This window comes from Monocercomonoides exilis, assembly GCF_001643675.1.
Source record: "Monocercomonoides exilis strain PA203 chromosome Unknown scaffold55-566112, whole genome shotgun sequence".
Classification (NCBI taxonomy): domain Eukaryota; phylum Preaxostyla; order Oxymonadida; family Polymastigidae; genus Monocercomonoides; species Monocercomonoides exilis.
In genome coordinates this window covers 25,478-48,613 of record NW_027150600.1, presented here as the reverse complement: position 1 = coordinate 48,613, position 23,136 = coordinate 25,478, and the positions used below count along the sequence as shown (strand labels likewise).

Genomic DNA, 23,136 nt, shown 5'->3' with positions numbered 1-23,136 from the left:
TCTTTTCTTCTTCTTCTTCTTCTTCTTCTTTTATCAATTAAGAAATAACTTTCTTCTTTGCCTCGCCGACAAAAAATAATTCCGCAATTCACAAAAGAAGGGCGAAAGAGGGATATTTTTATTTTATATTTTTTTTGAAATTTAATACATTCGAACACTTCTTCTTTTTCTTCAGCAAAATTTGTGTTTTTTAATAAGAATTCAACCTTCTTCTTCTTTCTATATTTCTGCATCTTCTCTGTCACAAGCTTATCTCTTCCAGAGCAATCTCTAACAAAACGACCTGGCGATTAAGATACCTCAACTCTTCTCATTTGCGTCAGATGCATGCGATCAGAGCACACACAAAATGGTTCTCATAAATCATCGCTCTTCTTTCATTATTCCTTCTCTCTTCCTTCTCTCTTCCTTCTCTCTTCCTTCATTCTCTCATTTTATTTGCCAACTCTGCTTCATGTTCTGAAAGATGACGTGTTCCTTTACGGACATTTTGTACTCAAACAAGCAAACAACCATGCAGCTCACGAAACGCTCGGCTGAAAAAACAAAAAGTTGAATCGAATCTCATCTCCAGAGCTGATTTTATTACATTCAATGCATTTGATTAAGAGAAAGTGGCAGATTTTGAGGAGATGAAAGTGGAGCATTTTGCATCGATGAATGCGAGGAAAGAGAGAGAAGGAGGAGGAAGGAGCAATAGAAAGAGAGATTTTTAATGAAAAAGAAGAAGAAAAAGAATGCTAAGTGTATTTCAGCTTTGAAGAATTTCTACAACAAACCAACACGAATGGTAAAGAAGATATCAACTCAGAAGAAGAAGACTAGCGGAAAAAGGAAGAAAAGATATTCAACTGAACATTTAGCAATGGATGCAACATGGAAGAGCTGAAGAAGATGGAGGATGGTTTGCTTTCGAGAAGAAGAGATGAAGGAGAAGGAGGGGGAAGTGATTTAACTTTTGGTGGATTGTCATCTTCATAGGGCAGCTCGAGCAGAATGGGAGCAAGTTTGAGAGCAATAGAAGTTGCGCAGCAATATCAGAAGCAAATGCAAATTAAACAGATGGATCTTCCTTCTTGAACAGTCACAAAATGTATTCAGCCGAAGTTGGTTCAATTTTAAAAGAACGAAAAAGAAGAAATTGACGAGATCTGGCAATCATAATGCTGCTGAAGAAGAAGATGAAGATGAAGAAAATAGGACAAAGGATCGATAATCCGGGAAGAGAAGGAGAGGAAGGTGCGCTTGCAGTGCTTGTGGAGCAAAGGAGGTTTGATGGGAGCGATGGAGCAGATGCGGAAGAGAATAAGATAGACAACTTCCAATGCTCACAACATGTGTGGAACACTTAGCATGTTTATTGCGACGTCTCTTTGTTTGCGCTTGCCACGCCTCGTTCGTTCTGCCTTCATCACGAAATGGATTTGCTCAGGAAGCTTAAGAGTCGAGAGCAGACGAAGAAGATTCCGTCTGTGAATATTGAGCGCTCATTGTATATTTCCTGTGTGGAGTTGGATGTGCACAAGAACCTGTTTCATGCGCTGAATGAGAACTCGATTGTTTAAAACGACAGACTCACTGTCGATGAGAAATTTGATACGACGAATGACAAGCTCATTTTAGGTGCGTACCCCCCTTGCAAAGTTCTCTAACCTGCGCTGTTTTTCGCATTGTCTGGAAGGATACAATAGAAGAGAGTGTGGAAAGCTTTGTGGGGTTGGAATTTTGCGACAACACAGAGCAGATCCTGACGAATGTGGCGGAAGCAGCAGAAGAAGAGGGGAAATGGAAACATCGGTGGGATCAATTTGTCTGCGTTGGATTCTTAGCTGTTTGTGTCGAATGGGGCAGATACGCAGGCGAAGAAGAATATCATACGGTCAAAGAGGATTACGATCGAAAAGAAGACACAGTTTATAACACAGGACAAGGAAGCAGTCAAAGAGGCTAAGTTGGACTCACCCAATGTGGCAAGCTTTTTGAGACTTGTAAATGAAAACGTCTATCTTTGGGGAAAATTAGCTTATTGCAAACAAAATTGACTAGATTTTTAAAGATAGGGTGTTTTAGGAAAGTGAAGATAGTGAAAGGTGGAGGATATTCTGAGCTCAGTGAGATAAATGAACAGAATTTCAGGCGGATCAATGTTGGTGATGGGGAACATTTGTACAAATGTTTGCGTTGATTTTCTTTTGATGAAACAAAGAAATATTATTATTTTTATTATATTAACTTTTGTTTTTATTTCATATTCTTACTAAATTTCAAAACTTTTGACTTTGAACTTTCTTTTTTACCTGTGAACAGACATTCTTGACAGGGATTTATGTATTGATTTCAACATTCATTTTGTGAATGTGCTAATTGACAACCTGCATTGAAATGCCTGTATGAACAACATCACCATAGAAATCATTGAGACACCAAATCTTACCAGTCTGTTTGGACTAACACAAACAATCGCCAACATGTTTCGTTCTGTTCAAGAAGTGATAAAGGTGCAATTCCTGACTTGAGAAGGTTTGCTATTTTACCTATGTTTTTATTATCTTCATTGTTTTTGCATGTATCATGTGTGTTATTTATCTGTTTTTATCTTTTTCACATTCAAATGTCAAACAATTATGCGAATTTCTATGTGATTTATCGACTTTTCTTCAAAAAATTTTTCTTTCTTTCTTTCTTTTTTTTCTTTTTCTTTTTCTTTTTCTTTTTCTTTTTCTTTTTCTTTTTCTTTTTCTTTTTCTTTTTCTTTTTCTTTTCTTTCTTTTTTCTTTCTTATTTTTTTTTTCTTAATCCAATCAGCTTCTTCCGTGAAGCATGGGCAACAGGTATCTGCCACGACCGCTTCCCAGCGTTTCTGTCAGCGTTGGAGACAGAGCTGATGGAGAAGACTGAATTTTGAACAAACTCCAGAGCTCTTGCTGTTACCTTTGTTGCCTCTGTGATGCTGCTGACTGCATCTTCTCCGCGCAGACCAGCTTCCTCTCCTCAGAGTCCAGTCGGCATTCAAAACTCCCCTTCGTCCTCTCCTTCATCATCATCTTCTTCTTCTTCCTCTTCCTCTTCCTCTCCATTGGCCTCTTCTTCACACAGCCTGGCGTGCTTTCTTCATCTTCTTCATCTTCTTTATCTTTGTTTTATTCAAATTTTTTCTCTTCTTCTTCGTTTTCTCCTTCTCGCTCTCCTTCTCCTTCTCCCATTTCTTCTCCTTCTCCTTCTTCCTCTTCTTCTTCATCTCCTCCTCCTCCTTCATCTCCACCACAAAAATCCTTCTATTTGTGTTCTATTCTTCCTCCTCCATCATCTTCTTCCTCTTCATCATCGTCTTCTTCTTCTTCCTCTTCCTCTTCTTCTTCTTTTCCAACACCGATGACTTCATCAGTGCAACCAGACATGCATTCTCCACTGCCTCTTTAGCAACGGCGGAAGCGGCTGTGTTTCGTACTGCTTAAATAGTCTCTTCTTCTTCCTCTCCTTCTTTTTCCTTCTCCTTCTTTCATTTCACGAAACAGACACAGCCATCCACGCCTCTTTTCCTCTCAAATGCACACTCACATTCTCGTCCTCTTTCATCTTCATTGTTTTCTTCTTTTTCCTCTTTGTCATCATCATCTTCTTCTTCTTCTTCTTCAGCTTCGGCTTCTTCCTCTTCTTCTTCTTCGAATAATTTGAAAAATCCAACGAGGAAGGCAACAGAATCCAGTAAATAAATCGGCCAATTTGTTTCAAGAAATACAAATGAAGAAAGAAGAAGCGATGAGGAAGATTGTTTGAAAAGGAGAAGAAGAAAAAGAAAGATTGAATCAGAAAAGAAGTTGATGATGAGGAGAAATCCTTCATTGAATCATCACCAATTCAAACAGAATTCAAAAAACATATCTGAGAGATTTCTTTCTTTTGTTTCGTCCAAAGCATATTCAACATTCTTTCAATCACCATTGAAGAAGCTGTGGCTACACATGTGTCATTTCAGCATGTTCAGCAACTGCAAAAGAGGATGTTGATTTGACAAGAGCTGTTCTTTGCAGAGAAGGCAATGCAGAAGATGAAATATTCTGAGAGTGTCAGATGAGAAATGAGTGAAAAGACAGGTGTTTCTTCTTTCACTGAGTGTGCTGTTTGTTGAGGAAAAAAGAGAAAAAAGGAAGGATTGAAAAGAGATTCAAAAAGGGCTGTCAATTCATTCTCATCAGCCATTGAAGTACAATGACGAATTTTTATTTTGCTCCAAAAAAGAGAAAAGTGTGTGCAAAAGGAAGGAATTCGGACAATGAATCCGAATTCCCTTCTGCTCTCTTCATTCTTTTGATGAAGCAGCTGAATTTTCCGATTCCTTTCTTCTTGGTTTTTGATGAACAATTGAAGGTGTTGTTGAATTGTTGTGCTTCCTGGATGCTTCTCATTGCACAGCTGCCTTCACGACATTTCTCATCTGATCTCCATTCAATCCAAGTCATATGGATTTTTGATTTCACAAAGCATATGATGAAAACAAAAAGAAAAATGTCTTTTTCATTCATTGAAGCTGTTCCACCAATTATTTGTCCTGCCATGCTTGATGTTGGAAATGGACCTTCAAGAATTTTCAAAATTTAGTCATTTCGCTGAAAAATAATTCTTCCATTTCATTCTGCTGTTTGACTGATTTTCGAATTGAATCGACAATTCTTTTTTGATTTTTGGTTTATTTCTTTCACAAATCTGATGGGTCATCTTGAAATAAAACTTAAAATTGAAAAACAAGAAAATAATCAAATGAAATTCATTGAGCATGCAATTATTTGTTTTCATTATTTTCAATCTGAACATTGTTTGTCAATTGTCGAAAAAGCCTTTTCTTTGATGAAATTTGATTGTTGATTTTCTTTTTCTTTTATCCAGAAATCTCTTTTTGTGTGCAATTAGCATACCCAATTTCAAACCAATAAAAAACAAACTCAATTTACAAAACGAAAACAGAAAATCTTTATCTTTTTCTTCACTAAAATTTTTTGTTGGTTCGATCAAAAAGAAACAAAGAATTCACATTTCTGGACTTATACAGCCAATCCTTGAGGCTTCTTCGCAACTTCTTTAACACTTCTTTTTATATAACAAATATAAAACGGTTTGTATTGCGATCGTTTTTATTTTGCGAGATTATAAACGATGTGTGGATTTGTGTATTATTTTGTTATTTGCCAAGCTTTGCTCCTCTTTTTGAAAATTTTTATAACAAGCAGGATGAGTTTGCCAAATGATGATAAATGTGAAAAAGGAGTTCAGGCTATGACCAAAACCGAGCAGTTTTCAAGTTTGCTCATTTATTTGGATCAAACACTTTTGAACAAAAATTTTTGTATTTTGAAACTTGTTTGCAGAATTATTCGATGAGCTTGAACGTTGCAGAGAAGTTGAACAGAAACAGAAAATTGAAGAGTTGAATGGATTGATTAATGAAATGGATGAAGAAGAATTTGGATCAATTTTCACAATAAAACTGTTCAATGAAATATACAAGATGATTGAAGAAAAGAAAATGTCAATGGAAAATGCATTGTTGTTATTGAAGCGCGTTGGATATTGCAAAGTTCTTTTTGAATGGTTTAGTTATGCTTTTAAAAGTTCTTTACTAAGAGGAAGATTTAAGAAAATGATTGTTAATGAAGAAGAGAAAAATGAAGAAAAGAACGAAAAGCTACTGGCAGATCTTTGCGAATGCTGTCTTTTGCTTTCCAAAGGCATTCCTGATGAGTTGACTTTAATTTGTGTACCATGTCTTTTGAAAGTTTCATTAAAGAAAGATGAAGACGAGGAAATTCTCAAAGAAGTTGAATTGGCTTTGCTGGCTTTGAGCAATATTGTATTAAGTGTATGTTTATTTCTATTTCATTTTTGAAGTTATTGATTTTTTCCGATTTTTATTAGGAAGTGCCAAAAGAACTGTATTTGAATGAAATCAAAGAGATAATCCAATATCATCAGGAACATCACAATCTGACACGACTTGCCTATCAGTCTGCTTGGGGTTTTTTGATTTACAGATTGGACAATGATAAAAGCTTGAATGAAGTGATTGTGAATGAGCTGCATTTTGGAAGAGAAGCAGCAAGAGAACTGGAAGAGCTCACAAGAAATGTGGATTGGAAGAAGAAAGAAGAGGAAAATGGAAAAAGAAGAAGAGAAGCGAAAGAAGAAATTGCTTTGATGAGATGGATCGTAACATTGAAGATTTATTTTCTCTGTTGTCGATTGCGGAATGAAGAATTTGTTGAGATTTTAAGCAGAATTGTTCGGGTATTTCGAGCAGCAAAGGAAAATTACGGAGGATTTCGCAATCAGTGCATATCTTCCTTGAAAAGAGCAGCAGGAAATAAAGTTGTGAAAATTGATGACTTGTTGAAAAGCGGAGCAATTGATGTTGTTTTGGAGAGGATTCAGTGGCCAACGTTGGATGACGGAATGATATTCTTATGTTTGGAATTATTTTTGAAGATTTCAGAAAGATTGAAAGAAAAGAATAAAGATGAAATGGAAGAAGCAAAAAGAAAAGTGTTGAAAAGAAAGATATTCGAAAGGATGGAGGAAGAAGGATATGAAGATATCATTGAAAGTCTTGATGGATTCATTTCTTTTCTAAACGAAAATGATTATCGTAAATTATCAAAAAACACTTTTGAATATTTAATGTATCTGTAGATGGAATATTCCATGCATCTCCATTCATCTCATCTCATCTCAACTCAGAAAAGAAGAAAATTTGAAGAAGAAAGACAAAAGAAAACGAGCACGTGAAAAAACAAATAAGAAGCGAAGAGAAGAGAAAAGAGAAAAGATTTCGTTCTGAAGCAATATTTTCAGTTGAATCTGAAGAATATTCAACAAAAATTGTGTGTTCTTCGTTCATTTCATTCAATCTTCTCATTCTCATCTTCCACTTCGACATCACCCACACACTCTCCCTCCCTCATTCAAACATTCACACTGCATCTGTCTTCATTTCATCATTTGTGATCTTCCTTTTCTTCTTCTTTTCTTCGCCTCATCTTCTGCTCATTCTCCTAGCTACATCACTCCCTCTAACCTCTTTCTTCTAGCCCCGCCTTCCCTGCCCCCGCCAATGTCCCCCTGCAACACCTGCTCCATCAGCTCCTTCACCTCTGCATTGGGTTTCTGACTCAATTCCAGAATTTTCCTTTCCAATTCCACCACCATCTCCTCAATCTTCCACACTTCATTCTCTGCAACTCCTCATATTATCAATTCGTCTTCCGTCGTCACCGTCACACTCCTCGACTGCGCGGATCGGAACACCAGTTGGGCAGTGGATGGTTGAAACTTAGAAGTATTAAACAAATCGTAGATCTAACATAACCCGTTCACGCCGTTCGATGCTAAGATCCACTTTCTCCTTTACAATGAACCCACCAACACTACAAGTGAAAGATGTGGTTTCACCTGCGAAACTGAAAGTGTGGCCGAAAGCGCCACAGCATATCCATACAGTGTCTGCAGCGCACGTGGTGACAGAGGCATGCACTGATCAAATACTCAAGTAACTTTCTTATCTTCGCTTCTTTGTCTTCGGAATGGCAAGGCTAATCTGTGTTCAGCATCTGCAAAAAAATGTGAAAGTCGTTTCAGAACCTTTTCATATTGCAAAATATGAAATTTCAAATTATATCTAGGGTGATTTATAAACCCGAATATTTTCATAAACCCGGTTATTTTTTTTGTTCGTTGAAACAGAATAAATACAACATAAAAATATAAAAAGCAAACATTTATTTATTTATTTAACAATTTTATGACAGTACTAGAATTTTTTTGTTTCAATTTTTGTTTTTGATGAAGATCTGAGGAATTTTTAATTTATTTTCGATCATTTGTTTTGCTTGTTTTAAGCCAACTCTCATTTTTTGTTTGTTTTTAATTAAAAGGTCATAAAACATGCGCAATGAAGTTTTATTATTCGAAATGTTTTATGTTTTTATCTTTTTTTTCGAATATTTTTGACATTTCATCATTTTTGACAAAAAATATGAAAAAATGAAAATATCTATGCTTTTATATGACATAAACATTTATATGTTACAATAACGTATAGATAAGATAATAATGCATTGGTTATCTTAATAATTAGTCATTTTAAATAAAAATGAACGCAAAATGAACATTTTTATCATTTTCAATATTAGATGTGTGCTATGAAAACAACAACATTTCATAAAATTTTAACTTGGTGAATGCTTTATGCAAACCTTTTTCTTTTCATGCATATCATTTTTAATATGTTAAAAATATTTTACAGTTCATAATTTTCATTTATTCATATTTTTTGACAAAAATGATGAAATGTGAAAAACAATCGAAAAAAAAGATAAAAACATAGAACATTTGGAATTATTAAAGGTCAATATGCATGTTTTATGACATTGGAATTAAAAATAAACAAAAAATGAGAGTTGGCTTAAAACAAGCAAAACAAATGATCGAAAATAAATTAAAAATTCCTCAGATCTTCATCAAAAACAAAAATTGAAACAAAAAAATTCTAGTACTGTCATAAAATTGTTAAATAAATAAATAAATGTTTGCTTTTTATATTTTTATGTTGTATTTATTCTGTTTCAACGAACAAAAAAAATAACCGGGTTTATGAAAATATTCGGGTTTATAAATCACCCTAGTTGATTTTGGTGAATTTGAGAAGTGATGGATAAAGTTGATTTCAATAAAATCTAAGGGCAAAAGGTTTGTGTGCTCGTTCTCCATGGAAAAAAATGTTAAACAAAACTACGTATTGTTTTATTTTGTTTCTTGTCTGTGAAAAGCTCCAAATCCTGAATCATGTGTCTTATTACTGACAGATCGATTCAAAAATTAGTTGTATTTCCTTTATAATCAACATTTTGTATAATAAGACTTTGAACAAATTTTCACATTTAGCTCAGATTATTCAAACGACCATACGATCCAAACACAGTGATTTTATTGCAAGGTGAATAGATATAACAGATGAAGAAAGACATTTATTCAGAAAGAACCAATTAATCAGTAAATCGCTTGTGAATATTTGCTTCTTTTCTTCTTTATCCAGTGGATAATCATTTCAATGGATATGATCTGTTCATTTTCGGCTCAAATTTGTTATGGTTTAAAGGAAACCCACTTCATGAATCGGACAACAATGCCGCTTTATTCAACTCAATCATCGGTTTTTGTCTATTTTTCAAACATTAAAAGACATGTCAAAATTTTTTTGAAAAGTTCCTTTTGTTAAATTTTCAAATAGAATAAAAATTTCACATTTCGATCAAATTTCTGTTCCCACTCACGAAATTTCACAGAAAAGTCTATTATAGCATTATCAAGTTTTAACTTCTATCATGGTGAAGTTACGTTAGTGGAAACAGAAATTTGATCAAAATATGAAATTTTTTATTTTTTAGAAAATTAAACAAATGGAACTTTTCAAAAAAATTTAGACACATAGAATGTCATTTGTTTCATTGAAGGAACTGCTTCGATTTATTAATGATTGTTTTCAATGATTGCGTTCATTGTTTTACAGGCAATGAAAATCACAAAACATTTTCAAATTTTTTTTCTCCTTTGAAATTTTGAAATGTTTTGAATAATGGCAGTCATTTATTGTTCATAGAAAAATTTCAATAATCGTATTTAGAAAATATAATATTTTTAATATTTATGATTGTCACATAAATACGAAAAATGATATATTTCACATTATTTGTTGTTAAATGTTCTGAAAATTGTACAAAACATAAATAATAATTTTTTTGATAAATAAACTTAAATTTGAGAATGCCACAATTTTTTAGAGAAAATTGAAGATCTTCCCACAATTTTTTAAAACTTGAAATTTATTGGTGAAACTGAAAATAACTTCCTTATTTTCAATTTTTCTGAAAAATTACAAATTTTTGAGATAGATTTCGTTTCATATAAAAAAAAATCAAAAACGTCAAAACAAAAAAAATGGGTTATCCTTTTTCCTCTGACCTCTATTTTACCCCCACTCTTTTTTTGTGGTGCTGGCTATTACTTAAAACTAGCTTGAAGCCAACGAAAAATAACTGGAAGTGTTTATTTTTATATATTTAACTTATGCAGCAAATATTTTTTAACGAAAATTTTTTTTGACTTAGAGATCTCAATGTTTTTGAATTTTATTTTTTGATCATTAAATTGATGGTCTTTCCATGAATATAACATTCTGGAAGTTTTAAGCAACATCAACATTGCACACCATATCCTTTTTATTATATTTATAACTTTTCACATTTCCCACGTTTCTTTTTCACTTGTTTTCTCATTTCATCCGCTTTTCGATAAAATGAAGTTTTTGATTGGATAAGAAACAAATTTTGAATTAAATTAGCTATATTTCATTTCGAACTCAACGTATTATTGGACTCTCACATAATTTTTTTCTGAATAAATATGATTTGTTAAAAAAATCAAAACAACAAAAATTGATATTTTTCATTTTTCGATTTAAGATCAAATTTGCAAGGCTTTTTTGTGTTCCATATGATAAACATTTAAACACAAATTAAGGATTTCCTCTTTATTTTTTTTCAATTCATCATTCTTTTAAAAAATTGCTTTTTATCGGAAAGTCGATGAAATGAGAAAACAAGTGAAAAAGAAACGTGGGAAATGTGAAAAGTTATAAATATAATAAAAAGGATATGGTGTGCAATGTTGATGTTGCTTAAAACTTCCAGAATGTTATATTCATGGAAAGACCATCAATTTAATGATCAAAAAATAAAATTCAAAAACATTGAGATCTCTAAGTCAAAAAAAATTTTCGTTAAAAAATATTTTCTGCATAAGTTTTATATATTAAATTGGGTTGAGGTTTTATCCTGACCCTTTTTCTTTATTCTGACCCAAAAAAAAGAAATGTGAAAAGTTCAAAAAACAACATAATTAAAAGTTAACAAAATCTGTATAAATACTTCTGATAACTTTCCTTTTTCCTTCCCCTCGATTTAATGCATTATCTTTCTTTTCTTCATCAGAATCATCGTTTTTCACATGAAGAAATCTTCTTTTTATTTTTTTCTTTTCATCCACAACAGTCTTCACTTCATCTTTCTCCTTTTCATCCATTTCATTTTTCCTTTCAATATTCACATTCAAATGATTTTCATATTTCTCAAAAAAGTTTTAGTAAGTTATCACTTTTCCATAAAAGTTGTATCTATAACTTCGGGATGGAAGAGGGAAAATTGAAGATTCGGGCAGTATCAAAAGAACTGTACCAGAAGAATTGTGAAGAACACTACTGCAGACGAAAACTTTCTGAATTACATAAGGAAATAATGCAGTGTGGATGGCTTGAGGCAGAACGTCGGAAATTGCTGATCGTTTGGAGAAAGATGAAGAGGAAGATGGAGCCTCAAATCTGTTTGTCAGTTCAGATTTGAACACAGCAAACACTCCTCTGTCCAGTGGTTGACAGAGGTGTGTGCTGTGTGGCACGAAGGGAAAAGCATCGATTTGTTGTTTTTGGAATTCTCGCCAGATCGATGGATCCACACGAGAAGCATGAGAATCAAGAAGCGGAAAAATGTGTTTATTTTCAAGTGATATGCGCTTTCTTCTTTCGATGATGGAAGGTAGAAGAACGGTGAGAGCATGCCTTTTAAAACACTCGTTATCCATCCAGCCGCTTCCTTTTGCCCATATCTCAAGCGTTGGAGATAATAGGCATTTCAGCTCATCTGGCAAGTTAACGCTTGGCCACAAAATGATAGAAGGAAAGGCATATCCGTCCGCTGCAACAGCTGCCACGAATGAAGAATTAATCATTCTTGGTGGTTCTTTCGTAAAACCTGCTTTTGTGTCTGCTGTTTGCACAACAAGCTATTTAGAATCTGTAGGAACGCGCGTTGAAAATTCGTCAATGTTTATTATAAAAGCAGGATTATAATGGAACTTTTCATGAAGCTCGTCGAGTGTTTTATACCAGGGTTTTAAAACACTTCTGCACGAAACAGCCAGTCTGTTAATGTCCAAATTCTTCGGCGTTCCAGTCATCAGCTCCGGATGACGCTTGACAAAGCCGTAAGTTGCAGACATTGAAACTTCAGTAAATGGTGCGTCTTCATCATCGTTGTCGTTTATAACATTTTCTATCTGAAAAACAAATGATTAAAACATATTAATAAAAATTTAACAAACCAATTCTCTTGTTTTTTTCAAAGTTAAACATGTTCCAGACTTTGCTTCAATGTGAATAATATCCAAAACTCTTTGTTCCTTTTCTCCAACGACTGCCTCAGGTCTGCCAATTTTTCCAACCAGCCTTCCTTTTCTGAGAGCTCTCACAGCATTTTTGATACCTGTGCGGCTGAATTCCTTGGAATTAATTGCATCCGTCATGCGAACAACTCCATCAACAACGTTGTGAGCCATTCACTCCAGCCGACTGTGATACTTCCTGTACTTACACGAAGACATTGCGCGCTGCAGTTTTTTCTTACCTTCTTTTAATTTTATTTCTGTTGATATTTTCATTTTTTTAATAATATTTCTAAGATCATAATAATCTTTTATTTTTTTAATTGAAATGAAATGAAAAAAATTCAAAAAAATTCATTTTTGACAAACTGAAGGTTTTATGCCCCATGAAACCCTCCAATTCCATACAGAAGTTCAATGAAGGGGCTAAACCCCACTATCCCAACACCAATGAGAAAATAGGTTTGTTACCAAATGAATTAATTTTTATCTGTAGAAAACATATAAATCCAAAAAATTCTTTCAAAATATGAAATTGTGGGAAAAAACTGATTCAACAAAAAAAAGGACAAGATAAAATTGTAACACAAAACATTTCCAGTTATTTTTTGTTGGCCACAAGCTTGTATTTAGTAGAAGCTAGCTCCACAAAAAAAAAGGTGGGAAAAAAAAAGAGGTCAGATGTGAAAGTCCCACTCTACAAAAAAAATTGTTCAAATCATCTAATATTCTAAGTGAACGATAAAACCGTAATTAAAAATCTAAATAATTTGGAAAAAAAAAATATCATCCATATGTTTTTGTCGGATAAAAAAATGGGATATTCAAAATTTATCAATTCTGCATCGAAAAAGGAGTTTTTTTTGAAATTTTGTCAATGAATATCGAATTTCTATTTTTGTTAATAATTGAGAATGTATTATCTTGTTTCATGAAAGATGTTTGGTTCGTAAAATACTTGTATTCGTGAAAAAAGGAGAAACAAAAAACAAGAAATAACTTGCTTTCATAAAAAAAATGAAAAATAAATTTCTGAAAAAGCTATTTTTATCTTCATTTTCATATTTTTTTTCGTTTGATTTTAAATAAAAAATCTAGCAAAGTTTGAAAAATTTCAATAGAAGTACTCTCTTTTCAGGCGAATGTAACTACTCTCTTAATTGATTTTTAGAGATGGACAGCAAACGTTGAAGAATATTTTCTCATTCAAAACACAAATCTCTTTAACAATGAATTTTTTTTTTCAAACAAAGGAACATTACAACCTCCACTAAACGCAAAATATCTCAAATAAAAAAAGCGGAAAAACAAAATCGCAACACATAAATCTTTTGTGAAAAATCTCTAAATCAATATATGCATGAAAACGTACACATGCAGATATACTCGTAACCGACCACAAAAGATTCTTTAAATATTTTATTTACAGTCAAAAACATCATAATTCAATGATCTTATCTGTACAAAACATCAAAACATACATAAATCAATTTATCTTCACGAATAATTTTATAATTTCCAAAAATGCAAAATTCAAATCTTAGTAAATTATTCATTTGAAAATTTGAAGAAGAAGAAGAAGAAGAAGAAGAAGAAATAGAAGAAGAAGAAGAAGAAGAAGAAGAAGAAGAAGAAGAAGAAGAAGAAGAAGAAGAAGAAGAAGAAGAAGAAGAAGAAGAAGAAGAAGAAAAAAAGAAGAAGAAGAAGAAGAAGAAGAAGAAGAAGAAGAAGAAGAAGAAGAAGAAGAAGAAGAAGAAGAAGAAGAAGAAGAAGAAGAAGAAGAAGAAGAAGAAGAAGAAGAAGAAGAAGAAGAAGAAGAAGAAGAAGAAGAAGAAGAAGAAGAAGAAGAAGAAGACGACGAAGACGATGAAGAAGATGAAGAAGATGAAGAAGATGAAGAAGATGAAGAAGATGAAGAAGATGATGAAGATGAAGAAGAAGAAAAGGAAGAAGAAGAAGAAGAAGAAGAAGAAGAAGAAGAAGAAGAAGAAGAAGAAGAAGAAGAAGAAGAAGAAAAAGAAGAAGAAGAAGAAGAAGAAGAAGAAGAAGAAGAAGAAGAAGAAGAAGAAGAAGAAGAAGAAGAAGAAGAAGAAGAAGAAGAAGAAGAAGAAGAAGAAGAAGAAGAAGAAGAAGAAGAAGAAGAAGAAGAAGAAGAAGAAGAAGAAGAAGAAGAAGAAGAAGAAGAAGAAGAAGAAGAAGAAGATGATGATGATGATGATGATGATGATGAAGATGAAGAAGAAGAAAAGGAAGAAGAAGAAGAAGAAGAAGAAAAAGAAGAAGAAGAAGAAGAAGAAGAAGAAGAAGAAGATGATGATGATGATGATGATGAAGATGAAGAAGAAGAAAAGGAAGAAATTGAAGTTGAAGAAGAAGATGAAGACGAACAAAGTGATGATGGAGGAGAAGGAAGAGGAGAGGAAGAAAAAGAAGAAGAAGAAAAAGAAAAAGAAGAAGAAGAAGAAGAATTTGAAAAAGGTAAGATCAAAGAGGAGAAACATCAAGACGCATTTAAATAAATTAGTTTGCCAAAGGATGAGAATCAATATCTATCTATTTTTTCGCTCTTACCAAAACTAACATATCCTCTTCGCTTCCTGCGAACAACACATATTGCCAGTATAATAACAACAGCCTCAATAAAAACAGCTCCTCCGCAAGCGGAAGCGGTGACGATAATAATCTGTTGTCTTGTAAGTTTGCTTTCGTCTGGAGAACTTGGTTTATTTCCAACTTTTAAAATCAGGCTGGATGTGACATCCGCCCCATTTTCCAATCCATTTGGATAACGCAAGCGAATTTCAACGGTTTCAGTATCCTTTGCATCCAAAAAAGTCTTTTCAATCTTCACTTTCAGAAATGACTCGTTCAAAAATTCTGAGATTGGCACCTCAGCCCACTGCGATTCGCCTTTTCCTTCTTTTTTTCCAATTTCGCATCGCAAACCGCATGGAATAAAATATTCTCCTTTCATATTGATAGTCACTTCGCTTTCTTCGCTTTTCGTATCTTGTCCATATTTATTGAGAATATCCATTTGATTATCATTTGCTGGATAAGTCTCCAAAGGCTTTTCAATTGCAGCTTCTTTCAGCTTAGGCGTGTAAAACAGCCCTGTCATGCTTTTCACTGCTTCTCCATTCACATCGCACTCCTTGTTCCAAAATCCAAATGGAATATCTGTTGAGCCATCACTTTTCTCATTTAGAGATTTTATGTTTATTTCGCAATAGTCGTCTTTTTCACAGTGGATGTTGTGCCTCAGATGAGGAAATGCTTTACTCGACGGGTCTGGTCGGTTGTTTTCAAAGGTGTTGTTTCTCATCTCCAAAACTGAGTCTGTGATTAGTAACGCTCCTTCTTTTATATTCTTGAATACGCAGTTATCCATACGAGGAAAACTCGATCCACGCCGAGTTCGAATCGAAACAAGGCAGCTGCTCCATTCACAAACAGATTCATCGCCTTCCTGTACACTTCGGGTATTTGCAGCAAATCCTTCTTTTCTTGATTTCTGTTGAAGTTGATTGTTAAACGATGTGTCGATTAAATCAACCATGTCAGAACCTTCTTTTTCGCTAATAGTACCAATAACGACAACATTTGACATGAACAATGTTCCTTTTTGCACAACAATTAGTTTAAAGTTAAGATAAGGAACCAAAAATTGGTTATCGTGCTTGTCAAGCTCTGTCTGTGAAGGCTTCAAAGTTATTGAAGAAAGCATGCAATCGTCCTCAATCAATATAATGTCAACCGACCGATGATCAAAATGCAAAGGATATTCGATTGACAATGAGCGCAATGTCATCATATGCTGAACGCAATAGAATACCGCAACATCGTCGCAATAAAGCTCAAGAGTTGAAGGAATAATAATAGTGGCAACATCTTTACTCTTAGAACCAATATCGAAAACAGTGTAATCGGCAGGAATTATTGGTTTTTCTATTGTGTGAATGCCATCAATTTTAAAATTGTTTCGCTTTCCATGAATAATATGATCTTGCACATATTCAATGGTCATGCATGGATTCTCTTTTCTTCCACAATCTCTTGAGTCAACGGATCCTTCCCCTCCAACATAAAGCGTTGTGCTTTTGAAGATGAGCTGATGCACTCCTGGCATGAGGAGATCAACGCGATCTGCATTTTTCTGATTTTTTCCTTCATTTATCTTCTCTTTGTTCTGCCTCTCTTCAACAATCATCAAATTCTCTTTTCCATACAATTCGTTCAAGTCAAATTCAAAGCAATGATCTGTTAATTGTGAAACTCCTTTTGGGCTTGATATAAAAATCCATTTGCCAACATCCGAAACACATTCTGTGAAAGTTGATTGTGATAAATAAATATTCAAGTCATCAACAACCTCGTCTATTGCTTCAATGAACACAGCTCCCCCAAGCGATCCATCTCCAGTTCCATCACCTTCAGTGCATGAGCAACTTTCAAAATTTTCACCACTAATTTGCGCATGAGCATTAGCCTGAGAATACTTAATGTAGATGACTCCTCCCTTCTTGTGATTCGGCGAAGTACACTTTGTGTAGTTGTTTGACATAAGCAAAATCTCTTTCCATACTCCACAAAATGTAAAAACAGATTCATCGGCACTTGTTGTTTTGAGATTGTCCAGATTGCACATGGAAATGTCTATACTATCTTTATTAAAATAAAATAATGCTCTGGAAGACGTAAAACCATAAATATCAGAATTTTGTACAAAAAAGAATCCGCCATGAATCTCAAACAAAGCACAATTCAAAATTCCCTTCACATTGCTTGGACAGATGTAAGACGAGCTTATGCCAAAGGCCCCGGAAGAATCGCTAGAAACAACAAATGGCGAAGTCTTGCTCGTCTCAACTGTCGTATCTATCTTTATGTACCATGAATTCAGATACACTGATGCCTTATTTCTAACATTTATTGCCCCATCACCATCCTCTGCAAGTCCCTTTGTCAACGCAACGTTCACATTCAATTTCTTCGAATTCCTTCCCACGTCTATCTTTTTATTGCCATCAAAGTTTATTGGCTCTTTGATCTGCATCATTCCCTCCCCATCTGCAATTACGCTTGTTTGCCATTTCACTTCAATTTTCTTAATCGTTGCGCTCATCGAAAAGCAAGGCGTCTCTTTTCTCAATCCGCAGTCAGGATCGTCTTTTCCTGTGTCAACGTTCAAGTAATAAGTTAACGATCCTTCACGCAGCAAGTCATCTCTTTCCTGGATATCGCCACTTGACGCATTTTGAACACAAACTCTTTTGCCTTCAGAAATCGAGAACGTTTTATCGTCAATAATTGTCTGACCAACCGATTTTGTTCCAGTTTCCGAGATGAATAGATCTGCTCCGCTTTCCAAGAACTTGTTTCCTGAAAAAAGGCAATTTTGAAACCAACAACACGCTTTAATTTCATCTCCACCAACACCAATCCACGCTCCTCCTCCATTTTCAGCGCAGCAACCATTAAATAAAACTTCCATTAGAGTAAAACTTTTCATTAAATTTGCATCTTTCACGTACATCCCACCGCCTCCAACAGTAACTTCGCACGAATGAAAACTTGTTTTTGAAATTGTAACTGTTCCTTTAACAATACTCAAATAGAGCCCAGCTCCACATAAACCTTTGCATCTCTGAAAGGAGCATCCTGCCATTTCTAAAATGCTGTTTGAATTTTCCATGCTGACCGAAAGGGCGCCTCCGACCATTGAATCTTCTGCAATGCAATATTGAAAAAGACAGTTTGTGAACACCAAATTGACAACTTCATTGCTGCTTGAACAATCCATGCATGCAACATTTTCGTTCTTTCTTTCACAATAGTTTATCTGAGCGTTTTTCAGCGTGAGGCTTTTCGGATGCTCAAAAACAGAGCATTTCTCCAGAATAAAATGTTCGACTTTTAGCTCTTCCAAATTCCCAACGTTAACTTTTTCCGAAATAATAATAGGAGAAACTTTTGTGGTGAACTTATATACATCGTTAATGTCCAGATCTGTAATCGACAGTTTTCCGCTTTTTGCGCTCAAAAATGAAAATTCAAAAGGTTCAAATAAATGCTTCAAAGTCAAAATGGAGCAATGAGAAAGTTGAAGGTTTCCGTTTTCTGAATCGAGTAAAATGATTGCAGGCGCGTCTTGTTGATGAAGGGTATGCCCTTCTCTAGCGTTTTCGTATGTGCTCCCAAATATTTCTGTTGGATTCTGATTTGTTTGAGTCAAGGAAAAATCCAAGCAACGCAGTTGCATCTCCATTTCACAAATAAAATGTGAGATTCCCTTTTGCACTGATGAGCTTATATCAACTTTCAGCCTTCGGCTTATGCCCTGAGGAGATGAACTTCCAATTTCAAGCAAAAATTCTTTATTCCATTTGCTGCAAGCTTTTATTTCAAGTTCATCCATAATCTTTATCGATTTTGCATCAATGTTCTTATTCAGCAACGTAAGTGCATGTTCAATTGTTTGGCACGGCGCCATATTAGTTCCGCAATCATTTCTCGAATCATCTCCAAAACGTGAAACATAAATTGTTTGAACCTCATTCAGCTCAAAGCCTTCATCTTTTTCAGCTTCTGCTCCTAATACTAAGCACACAATTAATTGTAGCGCAGACAGAAGTGAAATCATTGATTGATCGATAATATAAGTTTTTTTTTCAACGGAAAATTTTTTCGGATTGATAAAAAATACAATCTTTCAAAAAAAATTAAATAAAAAAAAATAAATAAATGAGTCAACTTTAAATTGAATAGTGAACATTTCAATTTTTGGAAATCGTGCTGATCTTGCTAATTTCGATAATCCATTTTTCGCTTCAATGAATTTAAATCTCGAATGGCAAAGCTTCAACTTTTCATTTTCACTTCAACAGCAGTTGGCATAATAGTACAATATAGCATTTTGCAAATTTCACTAATAACACTATATTCTGATTACATATGTTGTTTTAAGCATGTGCTGTATGATAAAAGTTTGCGGAAATGTGTATATGACAAAAAATGAAAAATAAATCATTTCTTTTTTATCATAATTCTAATTTCATAAAAAGGATGTATTCAGAAGCAATTTTCACCATCTCCATCTCCTAAACAAACATATCAATCATTAAAAACGTTTTTTTATCTTTTGCACAACCGGATCTCGGTTTTATGTATTCTTTTCCAATTATCATTTTTTTGATCTTATCCCATTAATAATTTACAAATCAAGATTTTTCTAATTATTTCGATTTCATGAGAAAACATTTCCGCACAAAATCATTTACATAAAAAACAATTATATAATAAATGAAATCATGCCATATAAATTTTATTCTATTTCAGTGAATACCATATAGTATCATTATGCCCAGCAGTTTCTCTCTTTGAAGACGATGAAGTTTCGGAGTAAGAGTGCCTTTCATTTTGCCACTGAAGAATTCATAAATCACTTTTGTGTGGAGTTATCATCATTTATTTACTCCTGCTTTCTCAAAAACAGACTAACAAAGCAGTTTTATAGTAATAAAACCTTTTGCATTTCCTTCACTCTGGTATTCGTCTTCGCTTTCCCTTTTTTTTAAAAATATGTTATCCATCTATTTTGCTCTAAAATCACTTTTCTTCATCTTCCAACTATTTTCATGTTGAAATGCGTCCATTTGACTCAAAAGATTACGTATGAATCAACAATCATAATCAGGTTGATTCTTTTAAATTGACTTGAATGCTAACACGCAGCACGCGCAACAAATTCTTTTCCCATCGAGAAGAAATTCCTTTCTTTCTTATCTGGTTCTCTTTCTCTTTCTCTTTCTCTTTCTCTTTCTCTTTCTCTCCATATATAAATAATTCCGTTTTTCTTTCAACATCTTCTCCTGTTCCAAACGTAGGCTACAAGCTACAGAAAGCAATTAATTTTCTCTGTAAAACACTTATCTTTCCTTCTGCTTTGTTGGCTGTTTCAGCCGATTGACTACAAATTGACTGGGGAAAAAATCGTGTTGCGATGAAGATTCGAAGGAAGCATGGCCCAAAATGAATTATCAGTCACAAAAGAAATTGCGTCTTTTCTATTTCATGAAACTTCGCAAAAGCCGAGACGCAAACAGAGTTAATGTTTTTTTTCAATCAAAGAGAAATATACGGTAAAAATTTTCTAACTTTGAAATTTTTAGAAGACGAAGAATACGAAGAAGAACATGAAGAAGAATATGAAGAAGAAAATGAAGTAGAATTTGAAGAAAAAGACGGTGATGATGATGATGACAAAGTCGAAGAAGTTGATGACAGCGATTACGACAAAGTCGTTTTTGTTGCAGAAAAATACCAATTTTTTTCTTCAAAAGTTTGAAATACCGCATAAAGAATAGATTCCCTATCAAGAAACATGTCATTACGAGGCCTTGCAATGAATACAGTAATCCGTAAAATTCTTTGAAACATGAAAATAGTACTTGTCCCCATTAAACATCCCATAGAAGCTGACAACGATGTCGTCGTATCCTTCCTCCTCCAGCTTGTCAATGGCCATTCTTTTCTCTGCTTCTGTTTTTGCCTGAAAGGCGCTTTCGCTTTCCTTTCTGGTCAGTTTACACCAAATCGGAGCCAAAAATGACACAACCGTATTCATTTTCTCCTTTCTTGCTCTCATTCTGAATAGAAGAGAGCTCATGAATATCAAACACCTCTTTATTGTCACATATTCTATTGTTGTTTGATAATGCTCTTCCAGAACAAAATCAATTGCTCCGCCTTTAGCAATGTCTTCAAAGGGTATATTTGTAGCCCCAACGATTAAATTAAATAGATCAACACATTTTTCGTTGATTTTTCTTCTGGCGCATCTTGCTTCCCTCCCCACTTTCACTACGCATGCAACCATCTTCACATTATCTTCACTGCTAAGGGTGCAATTATCAAAACACAAATAAAGTGTCGAAATCCACCTTTTGATAATCCACATTTCTTTTGTTTCTTTTTTTCTGCTTTTCATTTCTTTCCATTGCACACGCCCCAGCAGCTCTTCAAATTCTCTTATTGCTTCTTTTACGAAATGAAGCTTGTTCACAATAATATATCCGAGTTTTCTTTCTTTTTCTAACCTGCTCAACAAAAAACACCAAGCGGATTGGTAAGCAAGTCGTGTCAGATTGCGATGCTCCTGATGATATTTGATGATTTCTGAAGCATAACTTAAATATGCTTTTTTATCTAATTTCTATTCAAGAAAGAAAGAAAGAAACACTAAAATATCATAAAAGAAAATGAAAATTTCAAACTTCAGATAATTGAATACAACTTAAAGCCAATAATGACATTTCCACTTCTTTTTGGATTTCTGTATTTGTATCTTTTCTCAAAGCAACTTTCAAAAGGAATGGCACGCCGATTGATATAACTTTTTTTGTAAAATAGTTACCAACAGTAAAATAGCTTTCAAAAAGATCAATTAGAAGCGTTTCGTTCTTTTCTCCTTTTTTCTTCCATTCCTCAAAAATCATCTTTTCTATTTTTTGTACCAATGAAGAAATGCAAGAGCTAATGCTCATCAAGCCATTCAATACTTTGTAGCAGCCAGCATATTTCAATAGCAATATTACATATTCTAAGTGCACATTCTTTTCCTCTGTTAATTCGTCAATTCTTTTGAACAATATCGATGTAAAAATTGATTTAAGTTCAACTCTGTTCATCTTGTCAAACAGAGCGTTCATTTCAACAACCTTTTGTTTTTGTTCATCAATAGAATATTTTTCCAATTCGGAAAGTATTTCTAAAAATTTAGAAATTAAAAAACATTGTTATTAAACACAGAAAATTATGATTAAAACAAACCCAAAAATTTTTGAGATGAATGCATCAATTGATCAAAATTCCGTTGTAATTATCTACGAAACTTTCTTTTATTAAAAATTGTTGTTTTAAATTTCTAATATAACATCACTAATTTAATAATTATGCAAATAATCCAAACATAAAATAATATCAAGTTAGGAAAAAACAATAGCGTTAATAGTTTCAATAAATCTGCTGTAGAATTCATGGTATAACAGAAGATAGTTAATATTTATGACTTTTCTCTAAAATAAGATGGAAAAACAGAAAATTTATAATTTTCTGATCAAACCAATAGATAAAAAATTCGTCTTTCATCTATGAGGAAAAAATCACAAATAAATACACATGAATTGAATTAACATAACTCAATAATTAAACTGCCATTCGTGCATAAAAATGAATTCTTTATTTTGACTGAAGCTGCAAAGATCTGAAAAAGATGAGAAGCATAAATTATTAATGGAATTTTCTAAAATTAATCCTTTAATTAGAAATGATCGTGAAAAACACACCATTCATTTTTTTTTTTTTTTTTGAAAGGTTTTGCGTCGGAAGCATGCTCAATTTTTATGATGATGCTTTTATGAACACAGACGCTGTTCGTAGCTTTTGAATATTTGAGCTTCAGAAATCCTTTATTGATCGATTAAATTTGGAAGTTTCTTTGAATTCGAAGAATAAATATCATAGTTATTGAAAAACGCTCATAAAATAGAATCGAAAGTAGAATATCAACGAAAAGCTCTCTTGTGAGCAATGAAAAAGCAAGACTCTTGAAATTTATTTTGAAAAAAATTGTCAAAAAAAAAGTTGATATTTATTTCCAATAAACCTGCTTCAAACACAACAATTAGATTTGTTGATATTGTTCCAGCTACGGATGGAGAACACCAACAAATTCAATCACAAATTCAATTCTTTTTTTGAACTTAAAAATATAATTTTTCCGAACGGAAGACAAAAGAATAATAAAAAACCGACGAAAGCCTCAAAGGCGTTTGCTTTGCATTTAACTGCAACAGCAAAATTACATGGAAGGGT

The 23,136-nt window shown here is 33.5% G+C and overlaps 6 protein-coding genes across 6 annotated transcripts; 3 read left to right on the top strand and 3 right to left on the bottom strand.

Moving 5' to 3' along the window:
* Positions 1-1,163: 1,163 nt before the first annotated feature.
* MONOS_8995 (uncharacterized protein) lies at positions 1,164-1,951 on the top strand (the record flags this gene model as incomplete). Its single annotated transcript, XM_067879451.1, has 2 exons — positions 1,164-1,337; positions 1,682-1,951. The coding sequence occupies 2 exons, from the start codon at positions 1,164-1,166 to the stop codon at positions 1,949-1,951; spliced, it is 444 nt and encodes a 147-aa protein (XP_067720183.1).
* A 169-nt stretch (positions 1,952-2,120) lies between these two features.
* Positions 2,121-2,905, top strand: MONOS_18224 (uncharacterized protein; the record flags this gene model as incomplete). The annotated part of the gene is made up of 4 exons (XM_067871223.1): positions 2,121-2,174; positions 2,308-2,328; positions 2,438-2,520; positions 2,806-2,905. The coding sequence occupies 4 exons, from the start codon at positions 2,121-2,123 to the stop codon at positions 2,903-2,905; spliced, it is 258 nt and encodes an 85-aa protein (XP_067720182.1).
* A 2,598-nt stretch (positions 2,906-5,503) lies between these two features.
* On the top strand, positions 5,504-6,746 carry MONOS_8994 (uncharacterized protein; the record flags this gene model as incomplete). Its single annotated transcript, XM_067879450.1, has 3 exons — positions 5,504-5,854; positions 5,911-6,457; positions 6,682-6,746. The coding sequence occupies 3 exons, from the start codon at positions 5,504-5,506 to the stop codon at positions 6,744-6,746; spliced, it is 963 nt and encodes a 320-aa protein (XP_067720181.1).
* A 470-nt stretch (positions 6,747-7,216) lies between these two features.
* On the bottom strand, positions 7,217-7,518 carry MONOS_8993 (uncharacterized protein; the record flags this gene model as incomplete). Its single annotated transcript, XM_067879449.1, has 2 exons — positions 7,217-7,320; positions 7,407-7,518. 2 exons carry the CDS (start codon positions 7,516-7,518, stop codon positions 7,217-7,219), a joined length of 216 nt encoding a protein of 71 aa, XP_067720180.1.
* A 3,666-nt stretch (positions 7,519-11,184) lies between these two features.
* Positions 11,185-12,435, bottom strand: MONOS_8992 (uncharacterized protein; the record flags this gene model as incomplete). Its single annotated transcript, XM_067879448.1, has 3 exons — positions 11,185-11,867; positions 12,003-12,156; positions 12,202-12,435. 3 exons carry the CDS (start codon positions 12,433-12,435, stop codon positions 11,185-11,187), a joined length of 1,071 nt encoding a protein of 356 aa, XP_067720179.1.
* Positions 12,436-14,803: 2,368 nt separating this feature from the next.
* On the bottom strand, positions 14,804-18,915 carry MONOS_8991 (uncharacterized protein; the record flags this gene model as incomplete). The annotated part of the gene is made up of 1 exon (XM_067879447.1): positions 14,804-18,915. The coding sequence occupies exon 1, from the start codon at positions 18,902-18,904 to the stop codon at positions 14,804-14,806; it is 4,101 nt and encodes a 1,366-aa protein (XP_067720178.1). The 5' UTR covers positions 18,905-18,915.
* Positions 18,916-23,136: the final 4,221 nt, after the last annotated feature.